Raw genomic sequence first — 26,163 nt, 5'->3', positions numbered from 1 at the left:
AGGCGCTGAAAGTGAACATTTAAACATCATTTCTTGGTGGTGGTGACTACTCCTTCAACATTTCTTGTTTTCTTCTCTTCCAGCCTCGGCCTCCTCAGAGAGATACTTCGGTTCGCCTTCGACTAAGGAGAGCAAATACGAAGTGAGCTGCTTCGACCCATTATCCATCTTTAAACTCTCTGAACTCAGAGAAGTTTGTGTGCCGTTTCACATTTTTTCTCACTGTGGGCTCATTTCTCACCCCAAGCTAAAGTAGTTTAATATCTGTAGTTTGTGTCTGTTATTTTGGCTTCTTTCTTAGTTTACTGGTAGTTTTTTGTCTCCGTGTAGCTCCCCCCCCCTCCTCACTGCTTCCAGGTGAATCAATCAGACTTTCTGCTGAACTCTAAAACCTTTAAGCTAGGAGCAAAACTTCACAAAAGTTCTGCTGCAAGAGTGAACACAAGAGTCTGCACCACCAGCATCTGAAGAACTGAACACCCAGTGTATTATTGATGGTAATGTCCCCACAGCGATAGGAAAATCCACATTGTTAGTGCATTGTGTGGCTAATGTGGCTAACATTAGCTTTGATAGGAGTAGTAGCAATAGTATAAGTAGTAGTTGTAACAATGGCAGTAGCAGCAGTAGTAGTAATAGTGGTGGCAGCAGTAGTAGTAGTGGTGGTAGTAGCAGGACTAGTATTTGTCGTAGTAGTACTATAGCTGCAGAAGTGGTTGTAGTAGCAACCAGTAGTAGTAGTTGGAATTTGGCTAGCATTAGCTTTGATGGCAGTAGTAGCAGCAGTAGTATTGTCACTTTTTTAGTATTGTCAGTAGTATTCTCAGTTTTTATTGTAGTAGTAGCAGTACAAATGTGGCTAATTTTTCTTTGTATATGTTGGTAGTTTTTGTCCCTTGTTTTTCATATTTCTGATATTTTTACTTCTTTTTGTGTATCTCTAGTTTTGTCTATTTTAAAAATCTTTTAAATTTGATCTATTTGTGTCTACATGTAATTTCCGTTTTATTTTTGCGTTTTTTGTTTTTTCCCATTTTGTATAACTGTTGCATCTGTTTGTATATTCGTTTATTTTTTCTTTTTCGTGTCGTTTTTGTATGTGTCTGTATGTGTTTATTGTTTTACACTTTTTTCTTATTTTGCATCTTCATGTTTTTTGTTTTTGTGACATTTTTGCTTCTTTTGTGTCTATCTTCAGTTGCTGTCTGTTATTTGTACATCTTTTTGTCTATCTGTAGTTTTGGTTTATTTGCTTGCTTTTGAATTTTTGCACATTTTTGCACATTATTTTTGCCCCATTTTAAGTTACTGTTGCATAATTGTTTTGTTATTTTTGTGTTCTTTCAGTGACTGTCATTTTTGGCGTTCTTTTGTGTCTGTATTTTTTGTCTGTTGCTTCTGCGTTTCTTCGTGCTATTCTGCATCTTTTTGTGTTCATCTGTAATTGTTTTTTTGTGTCCTGGTTGCATCTCTTTTTGTTTGTGTCATTTTTATCTCTGTGTTATTCTGTACTGAAGACATCTCCTCTGTCCTTCATGGTTGTTCTGTTTCCGTAGAAGGTACAGGACTTTATATTGCAGGGAGAAATGAACCCACGGTGAGGAAAAATACAACAGTAACCCCCAAAAAAAACCTCCCAGAAACTGCTGCTAGGAGTTCAGATGGTTAAGTGTAAATTGAAGCCAATTTTCTTTCCGCAGGATGCAGGTTTTTTGCTCAGATGGAGGTCACAGAACTCTGTAAAACAGGCCGCTGCACGTCTTAATGAAAATGCTTGGTTGCTTCGGTTCACTTGACAAACAAAACAGTGGCGGTGTGGTAAAAATAAAGTGGCCACCAGCGTCGACGCTCCAAATGTCGTCCTCACTAAACACAAACAGGAGAAACGGGGAAACGCCAGCGGTGTGAGCTAAAAACAACATAGCACAGTCGTCCTCCAAGTGAAGGTTGCAGCTGAAGTGTGTTTTTCCTCTAAGTGGGTTGTTTAACTGGGCCACGGCTCTATTTCTGTGTCCGTCGCTGCAGGAGGAGGCTTTTAATGACATTCAGAGGAGGGAAATGTGACACCATCTGATCAGGCAATAATCAGCAGGACGTCGTCACAGAAATGGGTTAGAAAACGTCCGGTTGATGAGTGACAGGAGATCGTTTACCTCCTGTTCCTCGAGCGTCAAACCTAAATGCTTCCCACAGAGCTGAACTTACTGACAGTGTGGTTCTGCACATCTGAACATTAACAGGCATATTTATTGGTTTCATTTTTGCAAGAATTTTCTGTCTTTAGCTGCACTGTCACAGCAGATTTCTAGTCTGTTTTCTAAAACCGCTGTCTGGCGTATTTATTAGTAAATTGTTGAACTAAACCTTAATATTTAAACTAATCTAAATGATAGTGTGTAAGACTCCTATTTTTATATTTCTTTACCTTTTGTGTTTATAAATGGTTTTTTTTGTCTCGCTTTGCATCTTTTTGTTTTTGTGTCCTTTAAGTCTGTCATTTTGTCATTTTATTTTTTGCATCATTTTTACATTTATTTTTGTTTTTGTCTCTTGTCTGACATTTTTGCATTTCGATTGCATTTACTATCTTTTTTGCATCTCTCGTTTTTGCCTTTTTTTTTTTTTACATCTTTTTGTTGCATTTTTTCTTTTTTCCCCTTATTTCTTGTCTTTTTTTCTCATGGTTGTATCTTTTCTGACAGTCTAATTTTTGTCTTTGCATCACATTTCTAGCTGTTATTTTTGCACTTCGTTGTTATTTTTGCTTCTATTTTTCATTTTTGCGTCTTTTTGAAAAAATAAAATGTATCTGTATATCTCATTTTGCCTGTTATTTTTGCATCTTTTTGTCATTTTTGCTTTTTTGTTTCTTTTTTTCGTGGTTGCATCTTTTTTTGTCCATCTGTAAATTTCTGCGTCTTTTTCTGTCACTGTCACATTTCTCGCTGTTATTTTTGCACTTTCTTGCTATTTTTGCATCTTTAAAAAAAAAATTGCATCCTCGTTTGTCTGTTTGCGTCTTTCTATGTATTATTTGTCTGTTTCCATCAAAACATGTCTTAAATTTCCCAAAGGAAGTTAAAATGAGTGACATTTCCAGCAAATTTGTGTTTGAAATCTTTCTTCTTCCCTTAATCACCTCACTTTAACTTGAGCTCCACTTGGCAGAGTGTTAGAGCATCGCATTTCAGTTACTTAAACTTTTTTCTGATAACTCTGTGACTTTGACGTGATGCTATCGATGCCCACAATTTCAATAATCTGACTTTCTGTGCTTCTTCAGACCTCCAAAGTGCAGCCCAGCATGAAAAGCCTGCAGGATAGGACTCTGTTTCTGGCTCATGGCACCGCTGACGGTACGACATCTCCTCCATCAGAAACACAACATGTCATCTTCATCGTGTTGTTTACTAAAGGCAGGCAGGCGTTGGTGGTTTTTATCAGGCTGTTTGTGTTCTTTTGAAATGAGCCTCTTCACAGTGCAGGGCTTTAAAACGTGGCCTTAATGAGAGCTTTTATCCGGCTGTTGAATTAACCTCGCCGACACTGATTTGCATGCTTTTTTTATTTGCAGCCAACGTCCACTTCCAGCACTCAGCAGAGCTCATCAAACACTTGATAAAGATCGGCGCCAACTACACTATGCAGGTAATCACTGCGCTCTGCAGAACAACAGTTAACTCGTAAAAACATGTCAACTGAAGCAGGGGATATTGGATATAAACCAGGATATTATCACACAAAAGTATTAAATCTGTCTGTTAACCTACACAAAAGTAAAAAAATCTATATTTGATGTGAACAGAAAGTGTCAAAATCCTGTATTTTATTGTGAGTAATCCTCTCGTGTTTTCAGATCTACCCAGATGAGGGTCACTTCCTGTCCAGACGCAGCCAGATCCAGCTCACTCAGTCCCTGGTTGGATATTTCAGAGGATGTCTGCACGATGCGTCATCGCTGCTCGACCAACGGGACGACGACTGAGGCGTTGCCGTGGTTACCGCTGTGTTTTTCCTGAGCGTACGTGCCCCCCCCCTCCCGGTAGACCGAGTTTGTGTTTTATACCTGTAGCACAGCGTCTGATGGACTCAACAAGCTTCTTCTCAACACATCAGACCAAGTTTGTCACCTCGGTAGAAACAGCAGCAGTTTGGCTCACGGGGAGTTTCATCGCCTCTGTTGTCCAGGCGGAGCTCAGAAATGCTTCGTTTCTTGGGGGATTTTTCAAATTCGAGCACTTACTGCAGGCTGCTCTTCACAAAATTTAGCAGAATTAGCATAAAAACTGAAACTCAGCTGCAATTAAGTGCAATTCTGTCACTGATTAGCTTTTAAATCAGTTAAGTATTTCTTCGTCTCCTCAAATATCAAATTCCTATAAATTCTTGGTCCTCTTATTTAGATCATGCTAATAGCTTTTTTGTCTCAACATTAAAAAGTGAAAAAAATGACCTGCTAGCATCACTTTCTACAGATTAGCTTCTCAGCTGCAACACAAAATGTTTGGTTCTTTTGTACAAAACTCAAAGGTAAAAGTTTGGTGCATAAAATTTTCAGATTGAGAAGTTAACTACATCTCCCAGGGTGCATTTCATCAAGAAACAACCAGTCACACATCTTCATGTTCTACCAAAGATAGCGCTGTTGATCTAACCTCCCGAAACAGTGTTTAAAGTTTAATTCTGCATCACTTTTAATAGAAATCAGACCCATATTTGACTAAATATTTGCCCCTGAGGATCATGGGTATTGTAGTATTTCTCCTAATCCGCCATGAACAAAGCCTTTTTTGTGTTTAGGAACATTAAAGATCATTTTTAAGTTTCAAAAAAAAAAAACGTCAATGAAGTCAAAAATTATTCAGTTACATGTAAATTGAAACAAACTGAGCTCTCTGATTAACATTTTATACTTAAATTTGCATTTTTTTCTCTCAGACAAACCTCTTCCGGCCCCGTTTCCTTACTTTTAATCATTAAAACATGTGAACAACATTGATTTTGAAGCAAAAGTGTGACTTTAGTTGGACTTTTGTGACTAATAAAGCACAAATCAGTGTTACAATGTATAAAAATAATTCCATTGTTAATTACTTATGTTTGAGTAATTTATTATAGGTTTTTGCACTATACTCAATGGAACTGTGCATTCTCATGCAAACTAAATCCGGCCTCATCCGAAAATTGTGTTGGAAAACCAATTTGGAGGCAAAAGTTGAATTTGAGTGTGAAAATGAATGTTTTCATCTTTTTTTCATAAGTCAAGCTCCTTGTCGGTGTGTTTGGATTTTTTAGCGGAGCATAATATCGACCGCAGGATCTTTCATGAAATATTGAAAGTTGGATGCAAATTACAGCAATCTGTCCTGTCAGTGAGACGTGAAATCATTTGAAAAAGCAGCTTCCAGTGAGAAATATACTAAAAAATGAGTTTTATAGAGTAAGTCCCGACTTCATGGACGTTTTTGGGGGCATATTGTTACCTTCATGTTTCCTTTAGCACATTTCTAACGTCCTAAAGGTTGAACTTAAACAATAGTTTGTCATGTATATTTACATGTTCTCTGTTTTGATATTTTATCGCTTTCGATCTCCTTGTCAAGTGTCTGCATTGAAATGGGGCTTATTTATTTGTTACTTCTATAAGTAGATATTTGTCATTTTACACCTTTTTTGTTGGTGGTTTTTGTCGTCCGTTGCACTTAAAGGTGAACAGGAGTTTAATGGGATTGAATTCATGTCACCCAAACTGCTCATAGTCGCAACATTTTGGGATGAAATATGACTTAAGGGGAAATTAATCTGCAGCGGGTCCTTTGCAGGTTATAAATCTTCTGTTGTGTAAAAACGACGTCGTTGTTTTTTAGGTAATTGCAGTCAGCTTTGTTTTTTTTAATGCATTTTGTACAAAATGTAGTTTTAGGCCACTTAATGTCTTTTTCTTTTATCTCTTCACATGATAAAACCATATTTCACTCCAGTGTTTTTGCTGCCACACTAGAAAAAGAAAAACAAATCGATTTCATGTTAGAATCTTAAGTTTATCTTTACAATTAGTTTTTTTTTTTGCTGTCATAAAATATTTTCATATTATTATTCATTTAAAAAAAATGTAAATAACTGGTCATGTTCCTTGAGCTGGGACGCTTAAAAATACTGTAAAATAAAGAGTAAAAAAACTCATACACTCATTAATTCCCCCTAATTAAAATACTGTCTTGCCTTAAATTTATTACTTTATCTTTAGTTTAATAAAGGATATTTACACATGTACAAACAAGGAAATTATACATATTTAATGAGATATACTGACATAAATAGATTGTATAACTAAAAATACGTTTGAAAACTTATAATGGCAGAAATATTTCCATTTTACTCTTTTTTTTTTTTTTTTTTGATGGAACTGTTTAATTCAAGTTAAACACTGAATATATTTCTGGAATTTAATCAAATTTATGAACATTGCCAGAAAAAGAAATATTGGTTGTATAAATGAGAGATCTGTATAATTGCACAAGTTTTAACAACAAAAGTGTTGGACAGAAATGTGTGTTCATCAATGTATGATTATTAATAGCGCTGGTAGTTCAGTTTATATCACCATCTATCAATAAATGATCTGTTATTATTGGATGTTTTAGGCGATTTCCTTGTTTTACCCATGGAAAAATCCTTTGATCAAGGTTAAAAAGCCAAAAACCCATATTGTCTCATGCAAACACTGGTATTCTGTCAAAATACAGTTTTACTATTTATCTTTCTGAATATCTCATGACGTATGTAAATATATTACAGATAATTTCTTTGGTTTTACACATTTAAATATCCTTCATTAAACTTTAAAAAGTCTAAACATACAAATAATCTCATGTAATATTTGCTAAAAAAATATTATTATGGAAAATGACTTTATTAGCTCCAGCTGTTGGAAAATGACCGATATTTTACTTTTTTGAATTTCCACTTATTTTTTTTCCAACCGTTTTCTGGTGTGGCTGCAATCTCCTGTATTTGCACCAATTTCCAGTTGCATCTTTTGTGCATTTCCAGCTGCTGTAAGCTATTTTTCGGGGGTTATAAAGTGCTGCAAAGAAAGGCAGCACAGCGCTCCTCGCTACAGTTATGGCCGCCAGATTCTTGTCGAGTGGAACTGATTGCGGCGACGATTGTCCTTGTTGGTGCTTTTAGAGGAGAGGAGGAAAAGGGCTGGAGCTGCCATGAAAACAGAGTCCGTGCTGGTAGTGATGATACATGTAGCTAGCAGCTGGTTGCCATGACAACCCAACAGGCAGCCCAACACCTTAATTCATTTAGAGAAGACATCCAGTCTGAAGAAACAATGCGTGAGCTGTGGTGTTTGTACCACCACTGCAGCTGGGTTTTATTTTGGCGGGGAAACGTTGCGAATGAACGAACGACAAGAAGCTTGTTGTATTTTTTGGCCGTTTTATTATTAAAGGTACCATGAAGGAGCCACAGGCTGGACTCGAATTATTAAAAGTGAATTTACAGTCTGATTGTTCTCTTATTGGTGTTTTTCGTGCAATGAATGCAAACGATTCTGCAGACCGGCGACCAACTGGGGTATCTACCAGCTATTTCCACCGTCCATTTTCTCCAAAGTTGCTTGGTGTGTAAAATGGTGAAAAATATCAGTCAGTGTTTCCACAAGTCAAAAATGTTCTTTTTACTGTCACAGAGCAGGAAAGAAACCAGGAAAATATTCACATTCAAGGAGCTGCAATCTTAGAATTTAGACTTCTTCCTTAAAAAAATCACTCACACTGATTGTCAAGAAATGAAAAAGAAACTTGCAGGCTCATTTGTTCTCATGTTTTTGTTGCTTTTTATGCTTTCTTGTTAATATTTTTTTGGAGAATCACAATGAATGCAACTGCTGCCACAACCAAGTAACAAACTAATGCTGCAGCCGCCAATTATTTGAATTATTTGGTATGAAAAATAAGTCATTGTCAATCAGTTGTAGTATATGTTCATTATTTTCTCAGTTAATCATCTGTAAAACCGCAAAAACTCAGCCCAGGATGATGTAGTTAGACCCAGACATGCTCAGTTTGTCACATTTAACAAAGAAATGAAAAAAATCTCGCATCTCTTCTATTGACTATTTTGCACTGTTTGGTTATTTTCTCCATAAATTGATTAGTTATTTGATCTATTACGTGGCAAAAAATGATGAAAAATGTAAAAAATCATCTAGAAAGTGTTCTTGGGTCGTGATAAAAGTGAACTTAGAGCCTGGTTTGTTCTTGTGTTCGAGTTTCTGGTCATGCTTTGTTGTCGTTTCCATTCCAGAGCCTGTCATTCCCCTCCTGTCCTGAAGGTGTCCTCCCACCCTGATTATCCTCCCTCCCCTCCTCCCTCCCATCCTCAGACAGCAAGTAGGTCCATGTGTTCGTCATAGACTGTATATAAAGATGGACGTAGCATCTGGCTCCAAAAATGAAGCCCACCCGGAAGTGTCAAAAACTTGCAGTATCACGCCATCCGCTAGGGTTGGCTCCAAAAAGCTTTTGCTCCATAGACCCCAATTCATCAGCGGAACATAGGTGACAAAGCCGGGGGTTTTCTTTTAAGCAGAGTCTGTGCCATAGAGTGACTAAGGACTGGAAAAAAAGAAACTGGAGCTGAAGAAAAAGGATGGAACCGTTGTTTGTGGTTGGTTTCAATCTGAAGGTAAGTACATGTATGTAAAAGAAAATGGGTAAATGACTGGCAGACTGAAGGAAAACATGAAGCGCTGAAATCACAGAATTACACTGTCTTTCTTTTAAAATCACTCAAACTGATTGGTGACTAGACAAGAAGTTGATAAATTGATTAATCATTGCAGACATACTGTGATGTGTATACAAAATTCAAATCTGACACCTGGAAAATAACCTGGTGATCCTGAAAGAAAGTTCAGACAGTTCCCATTCATTGCTTTTCCACTTCAAAAGTTCTTCTAGAAATGCAAAGCAGTCCTCAGTTTCACCAAGTTGTTGCAGAAATTGCTCCTGAAGTTGAAATCGATGCCTAAACTTTCTGAGAATTACGTTTGATTCTTCATTAGTCCACTGAAAACATTGTACCCTTGTTTTCCATCAGTTCCGAGTTCTTAAAAACTTTTTGCTTCCAGACAAATACAATTTTAAAGGGAAAGTCATTTCTAGATTGGAGCGGTAACAAGAACCCTAACGCCCTAAATGTGGGCTAAAGTAAAAGCAAAAGTGATTAAAACTTGAATACTAACGCACAAATTTATCAGAAACATGGATATTAAAGTACTTCAGTATCTAAAATCCCGATATTAAAGTATCAATGTATCTAAAACTTTGATATTAATCCATTAAAATGTAAAAAATCTGGACTAAAATGTGCAAAAATACTGATATTAGTGTATAGTAACTAAAACCGAGACATTAATCCACTGAAGTATCTAAAACCTCGATATTGCCGCTCTAAAGTATCTGACACCTGGATGTTTGTTCTATAGCAACTGAAACCTATGTTTTCATCCACTAAAGTATCTAAAACCTGGATATTATTGTTCTGTAATAACTAAAACCTAGATATCCATGTACTACAGTATCTGACACCTGGATATTAAGGACCCATAGTAACCAAAATCTAGATATTACTCCACTAAAATATCTAAAACCTAGATGTCACTGTTCTACAGTATCTAAAACCTAGATATTGTTGCACTAAAGTGTCACAAATCGGGATTTTAATGCACAAAAGTGTCTAAAACCTGGATGGTAATGTTCTATAGAAACTAAAACCTAGATATTCATCTACTTAAGTATCTAAAACCTGGATATTTATGTTCTGTAGTAACTAAACCCAAGATATTAACGCACTAAAGTGTCAATTTATGAACGGATTTTCATGTTCTAATATTAGTTTTTTTCCTTAAACTTAAAGTTATATCTACTGTCTTCTTGCAAACCGATCATCAGACTCTTCAACAAACTGAATTATGAACCTGCTGTTTTTGACGCAGCGTTTTAACTTCTACATTTGACACCAGTAGAGCCAACTCTTTATCCATCAGAGCTACAAGTGTCCAGCCTGCTGCAGTCAGACACTGATATCATCACCTTTTAATTTCCTTTTTGTGGCCTTGTGTCATCGTGTTTGTGCGGTGCAGAGATACTCGTTAAGCCTCATGTTGAAAGAGCAGGAAGTTACAGTGAAATGTAGGAGAACAGAGCATTTATCTTCCTCTCCGTCCTCCGTGACCTTTATAAATCCCCCGTCCATGCTGCCGAGGCTCCGCTCAGATTGAACCTTAATTACTTGAAAGCAATTACAGAGCCAATATGAAGGCCTCATCCGCTGAGGAAGGAGGAGGAAGCCGAAACTTGAGGAAAAACTGCGAGTTAAGACCTGAACTGGGAAATAAGTTTGTCTCTGGTGGTCGTGCAGAAAATCTATGCAGCTAAAAAGCTCTTTCTGCCGCAGAAAAGAAACAATACAAGCTTCAGTTTGGCAGTTTAAAGCCAGTGAAGCAGAGATCACATCTGTACAATCTGACCAACAGTATTTGGACAGGCTCTATATTGACATATTTACCCAGAAGTAACTGACTAATGTCTTGTGCATTAGATTATACTTATTCTGATGTTATTGCAGTTTGATTTGTTTATAAAATCCAATTTAGAAATAAAATATGGACCTAAAATGTCACAGTCCCTTAAACATTTTGCCCTTTCTGCCTAAACAATGATAAATGAACAGTTCATTGGCATTCATGGATGCACCGGCTCATTAATTTTTCTGCTTTTAACAGCAATGGAATGTGTTTAAGGAAAATTAAGTGCACGGTAATTCTATTTAATGTTTTTGTTGCTACAGTAATGTTTGCAAATCAGACAAACTGTATAAATTCATTCTTTTCTATATATACTGACAGTAGCACCACACTGACATCTTGTGGTGGAGGAGCCACAGCTCATCTGAAAAAGCTTGTTTTGCAGTTCTTGGCTGTAAATTCAGTTTTTAAAATACTTCTTCTGATTCATAACACTTGCCATTTTATTCCATTTAATCCTAAAATCTACAGTTTGTAAAGTTAATGATTCAAAAGGTCACTGATTACTAAAAGACTAATTTTTTGCTAATAAATAAAAGCTTCCACATCAGCCTAAAACGTGCCAACAGCTTTGAAAGACAGATTATATTTTTTAAAAGCAGCCGAAACGAGGCCATTTATCAGCCGGTCATTGAGCTATACATCTGTGACATGGCATTTTGTTTGTGAAATGTAACTAAAATTTAAGCTTAAGATCATGATATTGAATTAAAATCACTGTTTTCTACATGTTCAATGTTAAAATTTACCCCCCAACATTAGGAGTATCTTGTTTCCAATTTTTTCGAGTATTTTTAGAACAGAACTGTGATTTGTAGAAGCTGCTCACATCTGTCAGGGTCCACAGTGCAGTGAAGAAGGAAGTTTTTCTTCTAGAAGCAGAACCTTAAAGATATACTGAAGTTTGCTGTTGATCAGATGGACAAAGAAAAGGCCTTTTATAGGAAAGTTCTGTGGTCAGATGAAACAAAAACTGAGCTATTTGGCCACAACGACCAGAAATGTTTGGATGAGAGATGGTGAGGCCTTTAGCCCTAAGAACACCAAACTTACTGTCAAGCATGGTGGTGGCAGTATTATGCTCTGAAGATGTTTTGATGCTTTACGCAAAGTCACTGAACAAAACAGTCACTTGTAGATGTGGTTACAGACATAAATCAAAGCGCTCAAAGAGTTTTAGTGAAGTTTTGATCAAGAGCAGTGCAGAAGGTGTAAACGGCTTTATTAGAAAAGAAGATACACGTTCTCTCTGATTCGAGAGTCATATTTCAATAAAACCAAACACCATGAGATTGATCTCGGACAAAGTGCTGCTGGTCAGCACAACAGAAGATTTGTATCGATGACCTTTAAATCAATGAGAGACGTTTTCAATACTCCTCCCCTTCTTCATCCTCTTCAAATGAGTCTATGCCGACCTCCTCGTAGTCCTTCTCCAGGGCGGCCATGTCCTCCCTGGCCTCTGAGAACTCTCCCTCCTCCATCCCCTCTCCAACATACCAGTGGACGAAGGCCCTCTTGGCGTACATCAGGTCGAACTTGTGGTCCAGTCGGGCCCAGGCCTCGGCGATAGCGGTGGTGTTGCTCAGCATGCACACGGCCCTCTGCACCTTGGCCAGGTCTCCTCCAGGAACCGCAGTGGGAGGCTGGTAGTTGATGCCCACCTTGAAGCCTGTGGGACACCAGTCCACAAACTGGATGGAGCGCTTGGTCTTGATGTTGCCGATGGCCACGTTGACTTCTTTGGGCACCACATCTCCTCGGTACAGCAGACAACAAGCCATGTATTTGCCATGACGAGGGTCACACTTGACCATCTGATTTGACGGCTCAAAGCAGGAGTTGGTGATCTCGGCCACGGTGAGCTGCTCATGGTAGGCCTTCTCTGCGGAGATAACCGGGGCGTAGGTGGCCAGAGGGAAGTGGATACGAGGGTAGGGCACCAGGTTGGTCTGGAACTCTGTCAGGTCAACATTCAGGGCTCCATCAAAGCGCAGGGAGGCGGTGATGGAGGACACGATCTGGCTGATGAGGCGGTTCAGGTTGGTGTAAGTCGGACGCTCGATGTCCAGGTTCCTGCGGCAGATGTCATAGATGGCCTCGTTGTCCACCATGAAGGCACAGTCGGAGTGCTCCAGGGTGGTGTGGGTGGTCAGGATGGAGTTGTAGGGCTCCACAACTGCCGTGGACACCTGAGGAGCTGGGTAGATGGCAAACTCTAGCTTGGCCTTCTTGCCAAAGTCCACAGAGAGACGCTCCATCAGCAGGGAGGTGAAGCCTGAGCCGGTTCCTCCTCCGAAGGAGTGGAAGACCAGGAAACCTTGGAGTCCGGTGCACTGGTCAGACTGAACAGAGGTACAATTTACTTAAAACTTTTCTTGACTCTCACTTCTGACTGATAACTAATGCAGATGACATCAAGAGCTATTCAGATTAAATACTCCCAACCAACACTTTCAGAAGTGAACGACTTTTAGCTGTTAACTGTAATTTTTTAAAAGTTTAGTTACTTTGTTTCATGTTTTGAATGTAAAATCACATAGTTTATTGTATTAATATCAGCCAAACCTAACATTGTACAGATATTTGCAATAATTTGAAAGAAACTGTTATTTTATGTCTGCAAAAAGTATTGCCACTTTACAGCTACTTGCTATGATTTTCATAGTTTTTACAGTTTTTGAACATTGTCATCTTCCACCATTATTTAACAGTTTTCTTGGCCCCTTGCTGCTTTTTCAAAATATGCATTTGATTCTGGATATCTGGGTGTTTCTAAGAACATTTTAGCCTCTCAGCAGTAATGACTTGAAGAAAAACCTTACCAGTTTGCGGATCCTGTCGAGAACAGAGTCGATGTGCTCCTTTCCGATGGTGTAGTGGCCGCGGGCGTAGTTGTTGGCGGCATCTTCCTTCCCAGAGATCAGCTGCTCGGGATGGAAAAGCTGCCGGTACGTTCCTGTCCGGACCTCATCTGCAGGTAAGAAAGGGTTTATAGCATTTTAATTCAGCGTGAGGAGTCTGATTCACTATTAAAATTTAAATATACCTTTAAAAATAGGAGCCAAAAGGCAATTTGTTTAGTTTATAACTGATGTTAATGTGGTTTGGGAAGAGGCTGTAGCTGACACAATAGAAGCTTTTCACAGCAGAAGCAAAAAAAAGCTAACGTTTATTAAAAACATTAACCATGGCTCTGTTCCTTCTTGGTTTGCCACTAAGTCTTGCAAGTAGGCCAACATGTGCAATTCTAGCCAAGTCACTAAAATCTAAATTTCATGAGCGATCAGTTGTTATTAGTTGCATCTGGGCTTGCAAAAACAGATTTATAACTTGCTATTGAAAGTGAGCTTTTGGGATCTGATTCAAACTGAAATGTGTGGAGCCACTGGGAAACTTGGAAATTCACTTGGACAATATAAATTTATATAAATGATAAAACCTTGATCCAACACTCATTCACTGTTACAGCATCATTTGCTTGTTAATGCGGCTAATGATCAGCCTTTTTATTATCCTTTATGGCTTTGCAGACTTTGTAACTTCCCTCTTTGACAATCCTTAACAGATTTTTCTGAGGCTGCACAAACAAATTTCACGAATCATTTACTTGTATAGCGTTATTTTTTAGATGTTTTAGTCGCCAACAGCTAACATATCTCTTTACAGGGTACTAATTTGTGAGTGTTTATAGTTACTGGAACTTTTGCGATGGAGCTAAACATTAACTGATTGAGAAGTATTTTACAGCGACCATGTTTTTCAAAGCTGCATCTACAAGGTTTCACTCTGTTTTTGCCTCTACCAACTCCTGAGGGAAATATGTTGCTCATTATCTGCTAAATGCTCTCCTTTTTTTCACCAGTTAGTTTGCTAATCTGCTCTTCAGTGCTGACCATTGAGTGTATGGCAGGATTTTGTGTTGTTTTAACAAAAAGCTGCTGACCTATAAGACAGTTTGAGTGTACAGGAACGCTTGGGATAAAGTTTCCAGTGCCAAAGAATAAATGCTTGAGAAGCCAAGCATTTTTGAGTAATATTTTGCAGCTGCTGTGTTTTTAAAAACCTGCATCTCCAAAATTTCTCTCTTCTTGTGCTGTTTTTGGTCTTTCCCAACTCCTGAGGGAAATATGTGGCTTTGTAGCTGCTAAATGCTCCACTATGTTTTCTAGCTAGTTAGCTAGTGTGCTGGTTTGTAGGATTTTATAGTTACTAACATTTTTACGACAACCGTGTTTTTACAACCTGCATCTACAAAATTGCATTCTTTATTTGGCCTATTTTTGGTCTCCATCGATTCCTGGGGCAAACATCAGTCTTTTTAGCAGCTAATTGCCCTCGTATGCTGCTAATTCGTCCACAGCAGGCATTGAATTATAGGATTTCTTCATTACTCTTGCATTTTTGCTTCAGTGCGTTTTAAAAAAACACAGAGCAACAAAAGAAAAGGTCATGCATTGTCGTGTTTTATTTTTCTGACACATTAACTGATCTATCTGCCTCTTTGAGGGGCTATAGACTGCAGTAAAACAGATGGCAAGTGCTGAAGGAAGCTTGTATTTCCTTCGAAAGATCCCCAGAATTTAATTTGTCACTTTACTAGAAAAGCTGGTTTCACTGAAAATATTTGCAGGACTAAAACGACAGCATCCACCACTCCTTCAACAGAACTCCTAAACACCAGCTTCTGGGTAGAAATGTCAAGTCTATGAAACTGCAAGCCTCAACCACTTGGTGGAAATCTTAAAGACAGTCCTCACCTATAACGTTGGGCTCCAGGTCCACAAAGATGGCTCTGGGGACGTACTTCCCGGTGCCGGTCTCGCTGAAGAAGGTGGTGAAGGAGTCGTCGTAGCCGGTGCTGGGCTTGTCGCTGGGCATGTGTCCGTCGGGCTGGATGCCGTGCTCCAGGCAGTACAGCTCCCAGCAGGTGTTGCCCATCTGGACACCAGCCTGGCCAACGTGGATGGAAATACATTCGCGCTACGGAAGCAAAAAGACGATTATTATTTGATTATTGTGTCTTGAACCCAACACGGCTCAGAGATGTTTCATGACTGCAGACTGGTTCACCATTTCCCAGCTGCAAAATGTCAAATCGTGGACTAAAGAAACACTTCAGCCCATCCTTTTTTGCAGTAAAACTAAAGGTCGGCATTTGTGCTTTAAACCTGTCTTGACCTGCAGAAAATGAAAGCTCAGCTCTTAAACTGAGTGGAGTCTGCTTTTGTTTTACTGCCCTGATTTGTTTGATCTGTGCGTTCGTATTTTCAACCTGCATCCGCAGAAAACCTAAATTCTCAAACATACTTGCAAGTTGGATGCGGCACCTCGAATCAGGCGTCACAGATCTAAATAAGAAAGCGGTGGTAATTAACGCCGTCCTGTCACAGTGTCTGCTGAGGTCAAAGGGCTTCCACTCCCTGCTGAAGTATTTCTAGTGGCTTGTAAAAGATGTGGGTGAGGGTGGAGGGTGAACTCATGCAGAGGACAGAAGCAAGTTTGGTCTCATCATTTAGAAGTAAAGTTTGTCCTGAGGGAGTTTAGCGAGAAATGTCGTCTGTCGTGTTCGGTTAACTGGTCTTTCAAGAGCAGAGCAGAGTAGAAGGCAAAATCCTCACTGCACGTGAAGCACTGAAGTTACTACTCAGACTAGTTTCTGCTGATCTGTACCTGCTCTGTGCTGCAGTTTCTCTCAAAACCCAGCTGTCATTACAAACATGACATAGCACAGATGCCATGTGTTGCCTCAAAATGGCTTCACGCCTGTCAAGACGAGAGTTTAGGTAAACTCAGCTCTGTTTACATTTACTAAATAGCTTCATGTTTACGAGGTCGCTCACAGGGAGAAGACACCTCTGACCTCATTTTAGCTGGACGTGAGCCAGAGAAATATTCATGCTGTTGTGAAATTCCTGTCAGCTGGTCTTTGAATCTGTAGCCTGAGAAAAATGACAGGACAGCTTGTCGTTTTGAAACAAGGCGACCGAAAAGGTGCTTGATCAGCCCCGAAGCGTTTTTTTACTTGAAAGAGCATAAGGAACTTTTCTGATGTCTGCAACTTCCAGGGCTTCTTTAGAGATGCAGAGTAACTCAGCTAATTTGAAATTAATGAAAAATATATTTAGATTTTTATCTTTTATTGACTTTTCTGTAGCACACAACAATATATTATAATTAAGGGTGTGTGAAGCTAATTAGCAAACAGAGAAAGAGGGTCTCTAAAAGCAATGTGTAAAGAACTGAAACTGTGCCAAAAATATACATTATATGTAGTTTTAATGGATAAATTGCTAAAAAAAAAAAAAGTTTCCAGATGTATTGGATAAATGATTTTGTGTGCAAAACTGAACTGAAAGCTAAAAATGAGACAAATTCTTTCAATAGTAAATATATTTGAATTGCTGAAGCTGGAACATAATGGATAGATGTTAGAGATGTGGCTTAAATGTAGTTTAACAGTTAAAATAGTAACCTAAAATTACCTCAACCTAATGGATACAGGGCTGAAATTGTTTCTTGAACATAAATCACCGTAAAATAGTGAATAAATTTATTGATATAGTTGGCTAACGGTTAAAAAAAAATGGTTGAAACAGCTGAAAGTCAATAGTTGGTACTGCCATGTAACAAGAAATAAATATAATACAGTAGTTATGTAAAAGTAAAAGATATATAGTTGAGATATTTACCTGAACATAAGGTAACAACGATAATGGATAAATGACAGAAAGAGCAAAAAATAATTGTTTGAAGTAGTAATTTAATCAGAAATTAGTATAATGAATAATACAGAATTGCTTAAAAGTAAAAGAAAAATAGTTGAAACGGCTGAAAGTCAATGGATGAAGTAGTCAACCAGACAAGTAATAGATAAATGGTTTAAAATAGGTCAAAGTACATGGTTGAAATAGTTAACCTCAATGTAAAACGAGCCAACAATAATGGATAAATGGTTTAAACAGCTTATGGTAAAGTTGAAATAGTCACTTAACCATAAATAAATATGATAAATAATAGAAAGTTACCTACAAGTAAAAGAGAAATGGCTGAAATATCTGAAAGTCAATGGAAACTGAATGTCGTTTAGGAAACAACAGAGTGTTGAACTGTGATGTTGATCCAGTCCAAGCTGCAGCACCAAACAGAGCCACACTGTCAGTGCAGCTTTACAGACGTGACTAATCACCACCAGCTACAACTAGAAGCTGCAGCGGAGTTTAAACATGGAGCTCTGGGCTTGTTTTGAATTCGGATCCCCCTCGAAAGACTCGTGACGAGCAGAGGAGGAGTCTCGGCGCCAAGTATGGCGATGGCAGCCGGCTATTTTCAGTCCAATGTCAGCCCCACTAACCTGTTTGGACTGCAGCTCGTATCACGCTGATAATACGCTCGAACCGCAGAGTGCTGCTAAAATAAGAGCGTCTGACTCCAGGGAGCATTTATAGCCGCTGCAAAACACAGTGCAGCTGCAAAATCACTGCTCTGGAGCTCTGCAGCGAGATCTGAGGTTTTCAGATTGCCTGGCTGGATGTGAGGGGCGTCGTCGCCGCGTGTTGACACGAATCCCGGCCTGTAAAGTCCACACTTCACACGCTGAACAGAGCGATTATCTGCTTTCTGTATCTTGTCCAGGCGTCACGTTTGACGTCAGGATTTCAACACAGAGCAGCTTTGTGCCGTAAGGCTGCGGTGAACCAAAATACAAGAGTGGGGATGAGTCACAAAATATTTGGAAGTGAAACTGGAGGGGGGGGGGGGGCTGTTCTTGTTGTCTTGCTGGGAATTGTGTTTTTTTGAAACTGAGATGGAGGAAAGGCAAATTATATCTATTAAAACTCACTTTTTAAGGTGGAATTTGGGTGTTTCTGACATATTTTTGTTCTTTAGGACAAGTTATGAGTTACTTTGTACAAGTTTTTGATATATTGGACAAGTTTTCAGTTATTTTGGACACATTTCTGATCTATAGGACAAGTTTTAAGTCATTTTGGACACATTTCTGATCTATAGGACACGTTTTAAGTCATTTTGGACACATTTCTGATCTATTGGACAAGTTTTAAGTCATTTTGGACACATTTCTGATCTATAGGACAAGTTTTAAGTCATTTTGGACACATTTCTGATCTATTGGACAAGTTTTAAGTCATTTTGGACACATTTCTGATCTGTTGGACAAGTTTTAAGTCATTTTGGACACATTTCTGATCTGTTGGACAAGTTTTAAGTCATTTTGGACACATTTCTGATCTGTTGGACAAGTTTTAAGTCATTTTGGACACATTTCTGATCTATAGGACAAGTTTTAAGTCATTTTGGACACATTTCTGATCTATAGGACAAGTTTTAAGTCATTTTGGACACATTTCTGATCTATTGGACAAGTTTTAAGTCATTTTGGACACATTTCTGATCTGTTGGACAAGTTTTAAGTCATTTTGGACACATTTCTGATCTGTTGGACAAGTTTTAAGTCATTTTGGACACATTTCTGATCTGTTGGACAAGTTTTAAGTCATTTTGGACACATTTCTGATCTATAGGACAAGTTTTAAGTCATTTTGGACACATTTCTGATCTGTTGGACAAGTTTTAAGTCATTTTGGACACATTTCTGATCTGTTGGACAAGTTTTAAGTCATTTTGGACACATTTCTGATCTATAGGACAAGTTTTAAGTCATTTTGGACACATTTCTGATCTATTGGACAGTTTTAAGTCATTTTCAACACATTTCTGATCTATAGGGCAAGTTTTCAGTCATTTTGGACAGTTTTTTGATCTATGGGACAAGTTTTAAGTCATTTTGGACACTTTTTTGATCCATGGGACAGGTTTTTAGTCATTTTGGACACATTTATGATCTATAGGACAAATTGTATGTCACGGTGAATACATTTCTGATCCATCGGAGAAGTTTTGAGTCATATTGTGTAAGTTTTGTGTCATTTTGGACACTTTTTTGATCTGTAGGACAGGTTTTGTGTCATTTTGGTGACATTTTTTATCTGTAAGACAAGTTTTGAATAATTTTGTACACATTTTTCATCTGTAAGACAGGTTTTCAGTCATTTTGGACAAATTTTTGATCTATGGGACAGGTTTTGTGTCATTTTGGACACATTTTTTGATCTGTAGGACAGGCTTTGTCATTTTGGTGACATTGTTTTTTTTATCTATAAGACAAGTTTTGAGTAATTTTGTACACATTTTCATCTGTAGGACAGGTTTTCAGTCATTTTGGACACATTTTTGATCCATGGGATAAGTTTGATTCATTTTGGAAGAGTTTTTGATCTATAAGACAAGTTTTAAGTCATTTCGGACTCATTTTTGCTATCTAGGACATGTTTTGAGTCATTTTGTATAAGTTTTTGCTAAATAGGGCAATGTTTGAGTCATTTTGGATATGTTTATTGTTAAATAGGGCAGGTTTTTAATCATATTTGGTAAGTTTTTGTTATATAGGACAAGTTTTCAGTCATGTTGGACAAGTTTTTGCTAAATAGGGCAGGCTTTGAGGCATTTTATACAAGTTTTGTTATATAGGACAAGTTGTGAGTCATTCTGAGCAAGTTTTTTGCTCTTGAGGACAAGTTTTGAGTACTTTTGGACAAGTTGTTGATCTTTAGAACATGTTTTAAGTCATTTAGGACAAGTTATGAAGCATTATTTGCTAATTTTTCTTCTATACGGCGCGTTTTCAGTCAAAATAATTTTTTGTTCTTTAGGACAAGTTTTCAATCATTGTAGATAAATTTGTCACCAAAAGACAGTTTTGTTGCAATTCAGAAACCTGTTTTAACCGACGCCTGTGTTTCAGTGCTTTCCAAATGACTTGCAAACATTACAACACTCTCTCTGTTTGCACTAAAAGGAAAAGGTCAACTTCCTGAACTCGCGCAGAGGAAAGAACACGAGTTTGTTCTCCCGTGCTGTCACAAGAAATACGTGGTTAAGTTATCTGTTATGGTGTTTGTTTTGTTTTTAAAGTTGTGTTTGTTCCTCCAAAAGCAGGAGATTCAGCCGGTGAACATATAGAAATGTAAAACACACTCGAAGCCACATCAGCGTTCTCGACAGGCCATATGGAAACGGTTAACCCTTCCTGGAGCTGCAGCCAGCCGCCTGGCAGCATGTTTCCGCTCACTGACTTTGAGTTTTTCACTGTTTCAAAACACTTTGTGGCTCAGTTTTATGTGCTGTTGTTGCGCCACAATGTTTCTCAGAAGCTGTTTGGGGCCAGTAAAGCAGAAACAATGGACGAAAGCCGACATAGAGGAAAAGTTTGGAGACACAACAGCAAAACTGAGTCACACATCAGATACAACTTGAGGATATTAAGTACAAATAACAGTAATAACGTCTGAATACTCACCATGGTGCTGTTTTTGTCGTCCTTTTCTGGAGAAGAATTGGTTTGAAGACTGCAGGTTCTCACAGTTCACCTTTAATGAGAGCTCTGTGAGTGAATCCCACCAGAGTTTGACCGTCCAACACTTTTATAGCTGCAACAGGAGGTGGAGAGGCGGGAGGCGGAGCCGCCGACAGCTGACTCTGTTCACTCCACATCCTCATTTTTAAACACCAGACTTCATATTTGGCCTTGTCACAATAAAAGCACACAGGAAGTAATCTTAGGACAAAAATCCAGTCATTGTGGACAGTTCTTTGGTATTATGGGCAGATTTTGAGCAAATAGTGAGCAAACTTAGGCTTAAATTTGTTTTTTAGGACACATGTCGAATACTTTTGTTCTTAAAAAATGAGTTTTCAGTCATTCCAGAGCATTTTTTTGTCATTTTGGATTCATTTTCAGTCACTTTCAACATAGTTTTGAGACCTTTTGAGCACGTTTTTATTTTCAATCAATCTGGACATGCTTTTGTTCTTTACGACAAGTTCTTTAGTCATTTTGGACGAGTTTTTATTATATTAATAAATCGTAAGTCACACTGGACGTAGTTTTGTTCATTAGGGCAAGCTTTTGGTCAGTTGGGGCAAGTTTTTGTGTTTAAGACAAGCTATTTAATCATTTTGGACAAATTTTAGTTGTTTAGGGCAAGTTTTGCGTCAATTTAGGCATTTTTTTTGTTCTGTCGGACAATTTGAAGACATACTGCCCTTTTTGTTGTTCATTAGGACAAATTTTTAGTCAATTTAGGCAAGTTTTTGTTATTTAAGAGAAGTTATTTCGTCTTTTTGGACAAGTGTTAGTAGTTTATGACAAATTTTAAGTTAAATCGGACACATTTTTGTTCTCTCAGACTAATTAAAATATACTGCACATATTGTTGTTCATTAGGACAGGTTTTCAGTCTAATGAGCAAGTTTTGGGGTTTTTTGGGGCAAATTCTGAGTCATTTTGGCTAAGTTTCGAGTATTATCTATTTTAGGAGAAGTTTTGATTCAATTTGGACACATTTTTGCTATTTTAGGCCAATGTTCATGTGAGAGAAAGGAGGGGAAAAACACTGACAAACTGCAGAAACAGAATAAAAACACACAACAGCTGATTAAAATAATTGTCCAATTTAACTTGGAGAGCTATAAATATATTCACTCTAAAGAGAAATCTGAGTATAAAATAATGTTTCACTTTACTATCCCCTAAGAGAAATGTGTTGACCACAAGGAAGCAAAAAATAAAAGGAATGAAACCATAAAAAGGCCGTCTTCTCTAACATTATTCAGTTTTTATTAATGCAGCCTGGTGGTTTTAATTTGAAATCGTCTGTCATCTAAAATCATCAGTTCTGCTTTGAAGCACTAGATGGAGCCCTCATCTTTCACATTTAACGACCAGTAATCCTCCTGAACACAAGTTACACCAGTTTTACAGTATTTATGAAAGCAAACAAACAAGCAAACAAAATGATTTAAATGTTAGAAGGTCACAAATATCCACATTTACATGATTAACCCCAGTAAATATGCAAAAGCTTTTGGTTTTCTTGTCAACTAAATATGTTCATTAGTAGCCACAAGTGTAAATTATTAAAATAAATTCTAATGTGTTTAATTTTTTAAAAAACTGACGGATGTTTTATTATTGATATCTAATGAAATCACAGAAAAAGAATATTATCGTGTTTAAAATAAAAGGCCAAAATTGTAAATTAATCAGAAGTGGGTTGTTTTTTTTGTCTTTTGCAGTGTTTAACAATTAAATGACACCATTTTTACTTAAAATATAACCAAGAATGTGATTATTTAACAGAAATCTGCTGGTATTTGGCTGAAAAATGTTGTAGAATTTTAAGAACTTTTTTTGCTGCTGGCTGTAGAGAATCTGATATAATCTGCTGAAGTGCTGATTTCGTTTCCAGTGAACTTAACTTAATGAATTGAGTGAACTCTCAGCTGCTGAAATTATAAGAATTAATGTTTGTAGCTCCTAATACAAATGAGATCTTTTCAGTTCAGTTAGTTAAGAGTGAGTAAAACTGAGATGTTTGTGATAAATGATGAGTTGATTTGACTGAATTACTGCCTGATGTGAAGGAAACCGTTTAAATTGGCGTCTGCAGTCGTGTTTTAGTGCGTCGGGTTCAGGGGGATAAAGGTGTTTGTGAACTTCAGCTGTCCATCACTCTTTACAGGAATGTGGAGCTGCTGCAGGAGGCCGGAGCTCATCTCTGCAGGCCTCCAGCTCTGAATGGAAACGTCCTCATAATCCTCAAACGCACCCCGAGTCCTCCGGAGCCTTTAGCTCCGTCCCCCTGAGCCGCTCATTCCCCTTCAGACGCTCCCCTGAGCATCTCTCACTTTCTTTCTGAGAGGAGCGATAGTTTGCGATAGCGGAGATCTGTTTCATGTTTCCACCTCCACAGATTACTTTTCTTTTTCGTCTCTCTCGCCGGCTCAGACTGTAAACTCTTTTTTTTCTTCTGGCAGATTTTCTTTGCAGCGTTTTGAGCCGAAACGTGACGAGAACAACAAATCTTTTCAGTTTCAGTCGGTGGTTTTTGTCGTGTTTCTCCTTTAGCGACTGAATTTCAGGTCATTTTATTCATATTTTTTACCGAAAACTAAAGTAAAAATTCCCTGACAGTTTTGTCTTGGGCACATTTTGTGAGAAGAAAAGAATAAAAGCAAATATTTAGTGATACAGTTTTATATGTACCGCAGATTTTATAATTTCAGTCTTTACACAAGTTAATATCTTCCATTGTTCATTAAAAACAAACAAAATGCATATGCTCTAATGTAAAACTAAGGCTAGAAAATGTAAATAAGGGGAAAAAGTGCACTGCAAACTGTAGCTGTCATACTACATTACATTATTACCTTTTTATATGTATTTTGTTCGGTTTATGCAAGAACCTGCAGGTATAAACTTAATTCTTCTCTAAATCTGTGTCCCCACGAGATGCTCGAGATTCTGTAAATCCTTTCTGCACTGTTTTTAACAAACTCCTGCTCATAAATTGCATCTGGATAAGAGCTAAAAACCTGAAGTAGGATATTTCCAGTGCTCCATGCATCACCTGGGATCCTCTGTGTGTGTTCTGTCCTCCGTCTCCGAGCTTAAATTAAAATCCCGTCCACTGATTCGAGTGTTTGCATCTCTGTTTGTCCTGTTAGCGCCGAATGCTAATTTCACTCCCCGAAGGGCTCAACAACAAACTCTAATCCCTTCCAATTATTATCTGTTGTTTCGGTGACAGAAACAGTTGCTAAGTGGCCTCAGAAGTGCTCGTCTGTTTAATGCAAAATCCACTGATCGCTTTCTCAAACAAAGAGTCACTTTCAGGAGCTTTCTGTGGCTTTATTTTGGTTTATTCGTGGCTTTACAGTCTAATCGCTGATGTTCCCGACTGTTTGTTCTGTTGCATGACGTTCCTCGGTGTCGTACAAGTGTGTTTTTAAAGACTCCTTCTGGTGGAAATCCAGTTTATTTTACTTTATAACATATCCGTGTGGCGTTTTTAGATGCTTTCTACCTTGAAACGGTCTTAAAAACACAGATTCAGACTTCCACACATCAGTCAGTCTGGGACCTAAAATGAAATTCTGTTCTTATGTTTTGACTGAATTTTGAGACTTGCTGGCCTTTGAAAAGACCCATTAACTTCCTTTAGGTGTGTATTAATATGGATGTGTCCATATTTGCGACTAAAATACAGTCTTTGGTCGACATTTCACCAACTTTTAAGGTCGCTAATGCCAACAGAACTTCGTGTGTGGCAAAGGTCCAGGCTTTTTTTGCTATTTTGAGTTGAGACCTGTCCAAAATTACTCAAAATTGGTCAAAACTACTTAAAAATGAGCCAGAATGATTCAATTTTTGTAAAAAAATGATTTGAGAGATCTCTAGAAATAGTCCAAATTTGACCAAAATGACTTGAAAACCTGTATAACGTGTTTAAAAGTCACTGAAGTCACTCAGTTTGTTCAAAATGACAACAATATATAATTACTGATCCTTGAAAATGGAAAGAGTCCAAAATGTTCAAACAACACTGGTGGTGTGAGCTCAGAAAGTTTCTGTATATATGTGGATGGATCCGCATTTCCTGCTAAAATACAGGCTTTGGTCAACATTTCACCAACTTTTGAGGCTCTAACATCAGTAGAATCTGATTTGTGCCAAGTATGACGAGAGAAGGGTCCAGATTTTTGCTATTTTGAGACATTCCTAAGTAAGTCAAAATTGTCCAAAATGACTTGAAAACTGCTAAAAGTAAATTAAAATTGCTCGAAATGACTAAAAATTAGCTCAGAATGACTCAAAATTTGCTCAAAATGACTTGAAACTTGTTCAACATGACTTGAAAGTCACATAAAAGACTCTAAATATGTCCAAAACGACTTGAAACTCGTTCAGAATCAGTTGAAATTTGTCCAAAATGACTGAGTTCTCCATTTGATACTGAAATCTGGGCAAAATGACTTGAAAGTGTTGGATTTTGTTCAGATTTAGATTTTTATTATTTATTATTATTAAATGCTGTAAAATATTTTGATGTTCAGACCTTAATATTCCCGTACTTCACACTTTTAATCTATAAATACTACATTTTATCAGTTATATTGAGGTTTAAAACTACGTATATTTCTAAAAGCGACAATTACCACAAAAAGAAAGTGGTGGTTTTCTGATTTTACACAGATTCGTTTGCTAAACTCGAAATATTTTGAATAATTGGCAAAGTTTTCATCAGGGTATAATATCTACAAGTATCATTCTATCATATGTTATATTTTATTCACACATCTTTGAGTCTTAATTTCTGTAATAAACGACACATGTTGAGCTGAGTCCTTGTTAACCTGCCTGAGCTGCACACTGAGCTGTCTTTACATCTCACATTTTGATTTCCAGATTACCCATAGAGCCCAGAGTCAATCAGAATGAACATTGATTATTGAAAATGGCTGAAACAGTAACAGGTGTGATGATAAAGACGGAAAGTAATTCAGCTGCAGCTCGTTGAGGCCGATGAAACAAAGATTTCACCGTTGCGGTTTGTGTTTTTTGTCTCTGTGCAGGTTTTAGGAGCCGCCATGACTCCAGATGGAGTTTTTTAAAATTTATAATTGCAGCACCTGAT

General features: G+C 37.7%; 2 protein-coding genes across 3 annotated transcripts in view; one reads left to right on the top strand and one right to left on the bottom strand.

Moving 5' to 3' along the window:
- LOC110956425 (inactive dipeptidyl peptidase 10-like) overlaps positions 1-7,520 on the top strand; it is a 64,659-nt gene extending 57,139 nt beyond the window's left edge. The window contains exons 24-27 of one of the 2 annotated variants that reach the window (XM_022201899.2): positions 84-142; positions 3,284-3,356; positions 3,575-3,648; positions 3,857-7,520. In XM_022201899.2, the coding sequence (XP_022057591.2) occupies positions 84-142; positions 3,284-3,356; positions 3,575-3,648; positions 3,857-3,985 (335 nt within the window). In that variant the 3' untranslated portion in view covers positions 3,986-7,520. The remainder of the gene's footprint in view (positions 1-83; positions 143-3,283; positions 3,357-3,574; positions 3,649-3,856) is intronic. The other variant, XM_022201900.2, reaches the window with a different exon arrangement.
- A 4,288-nt stretch (positions 7,521-11,808) lies between these two features.
- On the bottom strand, positions 11,809-21,130 carry LOC110956426 (tubulin alpha chain-like). The gene is made up of 4 exons (XM_022201903.2): positions 20,985-21,130; positions 15,364-15,586; positions 13,429-13,577; positions 11,809-12,948 (listed from the first exon to the last, which is right to left on the bottom strand). Exons 1-4 carry the CDS (start codon positions 20,985-20,987, stop codon positions 11,974-11,976), a joined length of 1,350 nt encoding a protein of 449 aa, XP_022057595.1. The 5' UTR covers positions 20,988-21,130; the 3' UTR covers positions 11,809-11,973.
- Between the last annotated feature and the right edge of the window lie 5,033 nt (positions 21,131-26,163).

Source organism: Acanthochromis polyacanthus, chromosome 22, assembly GCF_021347895.1.
Source record: "Acanthochromis polyacanthus isolate Apoly-LR-REF ecotype Palm Island chromosome 22, KAUST_Apoly_ChrSc, whole genome shotgun sequence".
In the NCBI taxonomy this organism is placed as follows: domain Eukaryota; kingdom Metazoa; phylum Chordata; class Actinopteri; family Pomacentridae; genus Acanthochromis; species Acanthochromis polyacanthus.
This window is presented reverse-complemented; position numbering and strand designations above follow the sequence as displayed.

Excerpts from the sequence above, each read along its gene's own strand:
- LOC110956426 (XM_022201903.2), bottom strand. Across the intron at positions 13,578-15,363 it reads CCTGGAGCCCAACGTTATAG|ATGAGGTCCGGACAGGAACG; the intron begins GTGAGGACTGTC and ends TCTTACCTGCAG. Across the intron at positions 12,949-13,428 it reads TCGACAGGATCCGCAAACTG|TCTGACCAGTGCACCGGACT; the intron begins GTAAGGTTTTTC and ends ACCTCTGTTCAG.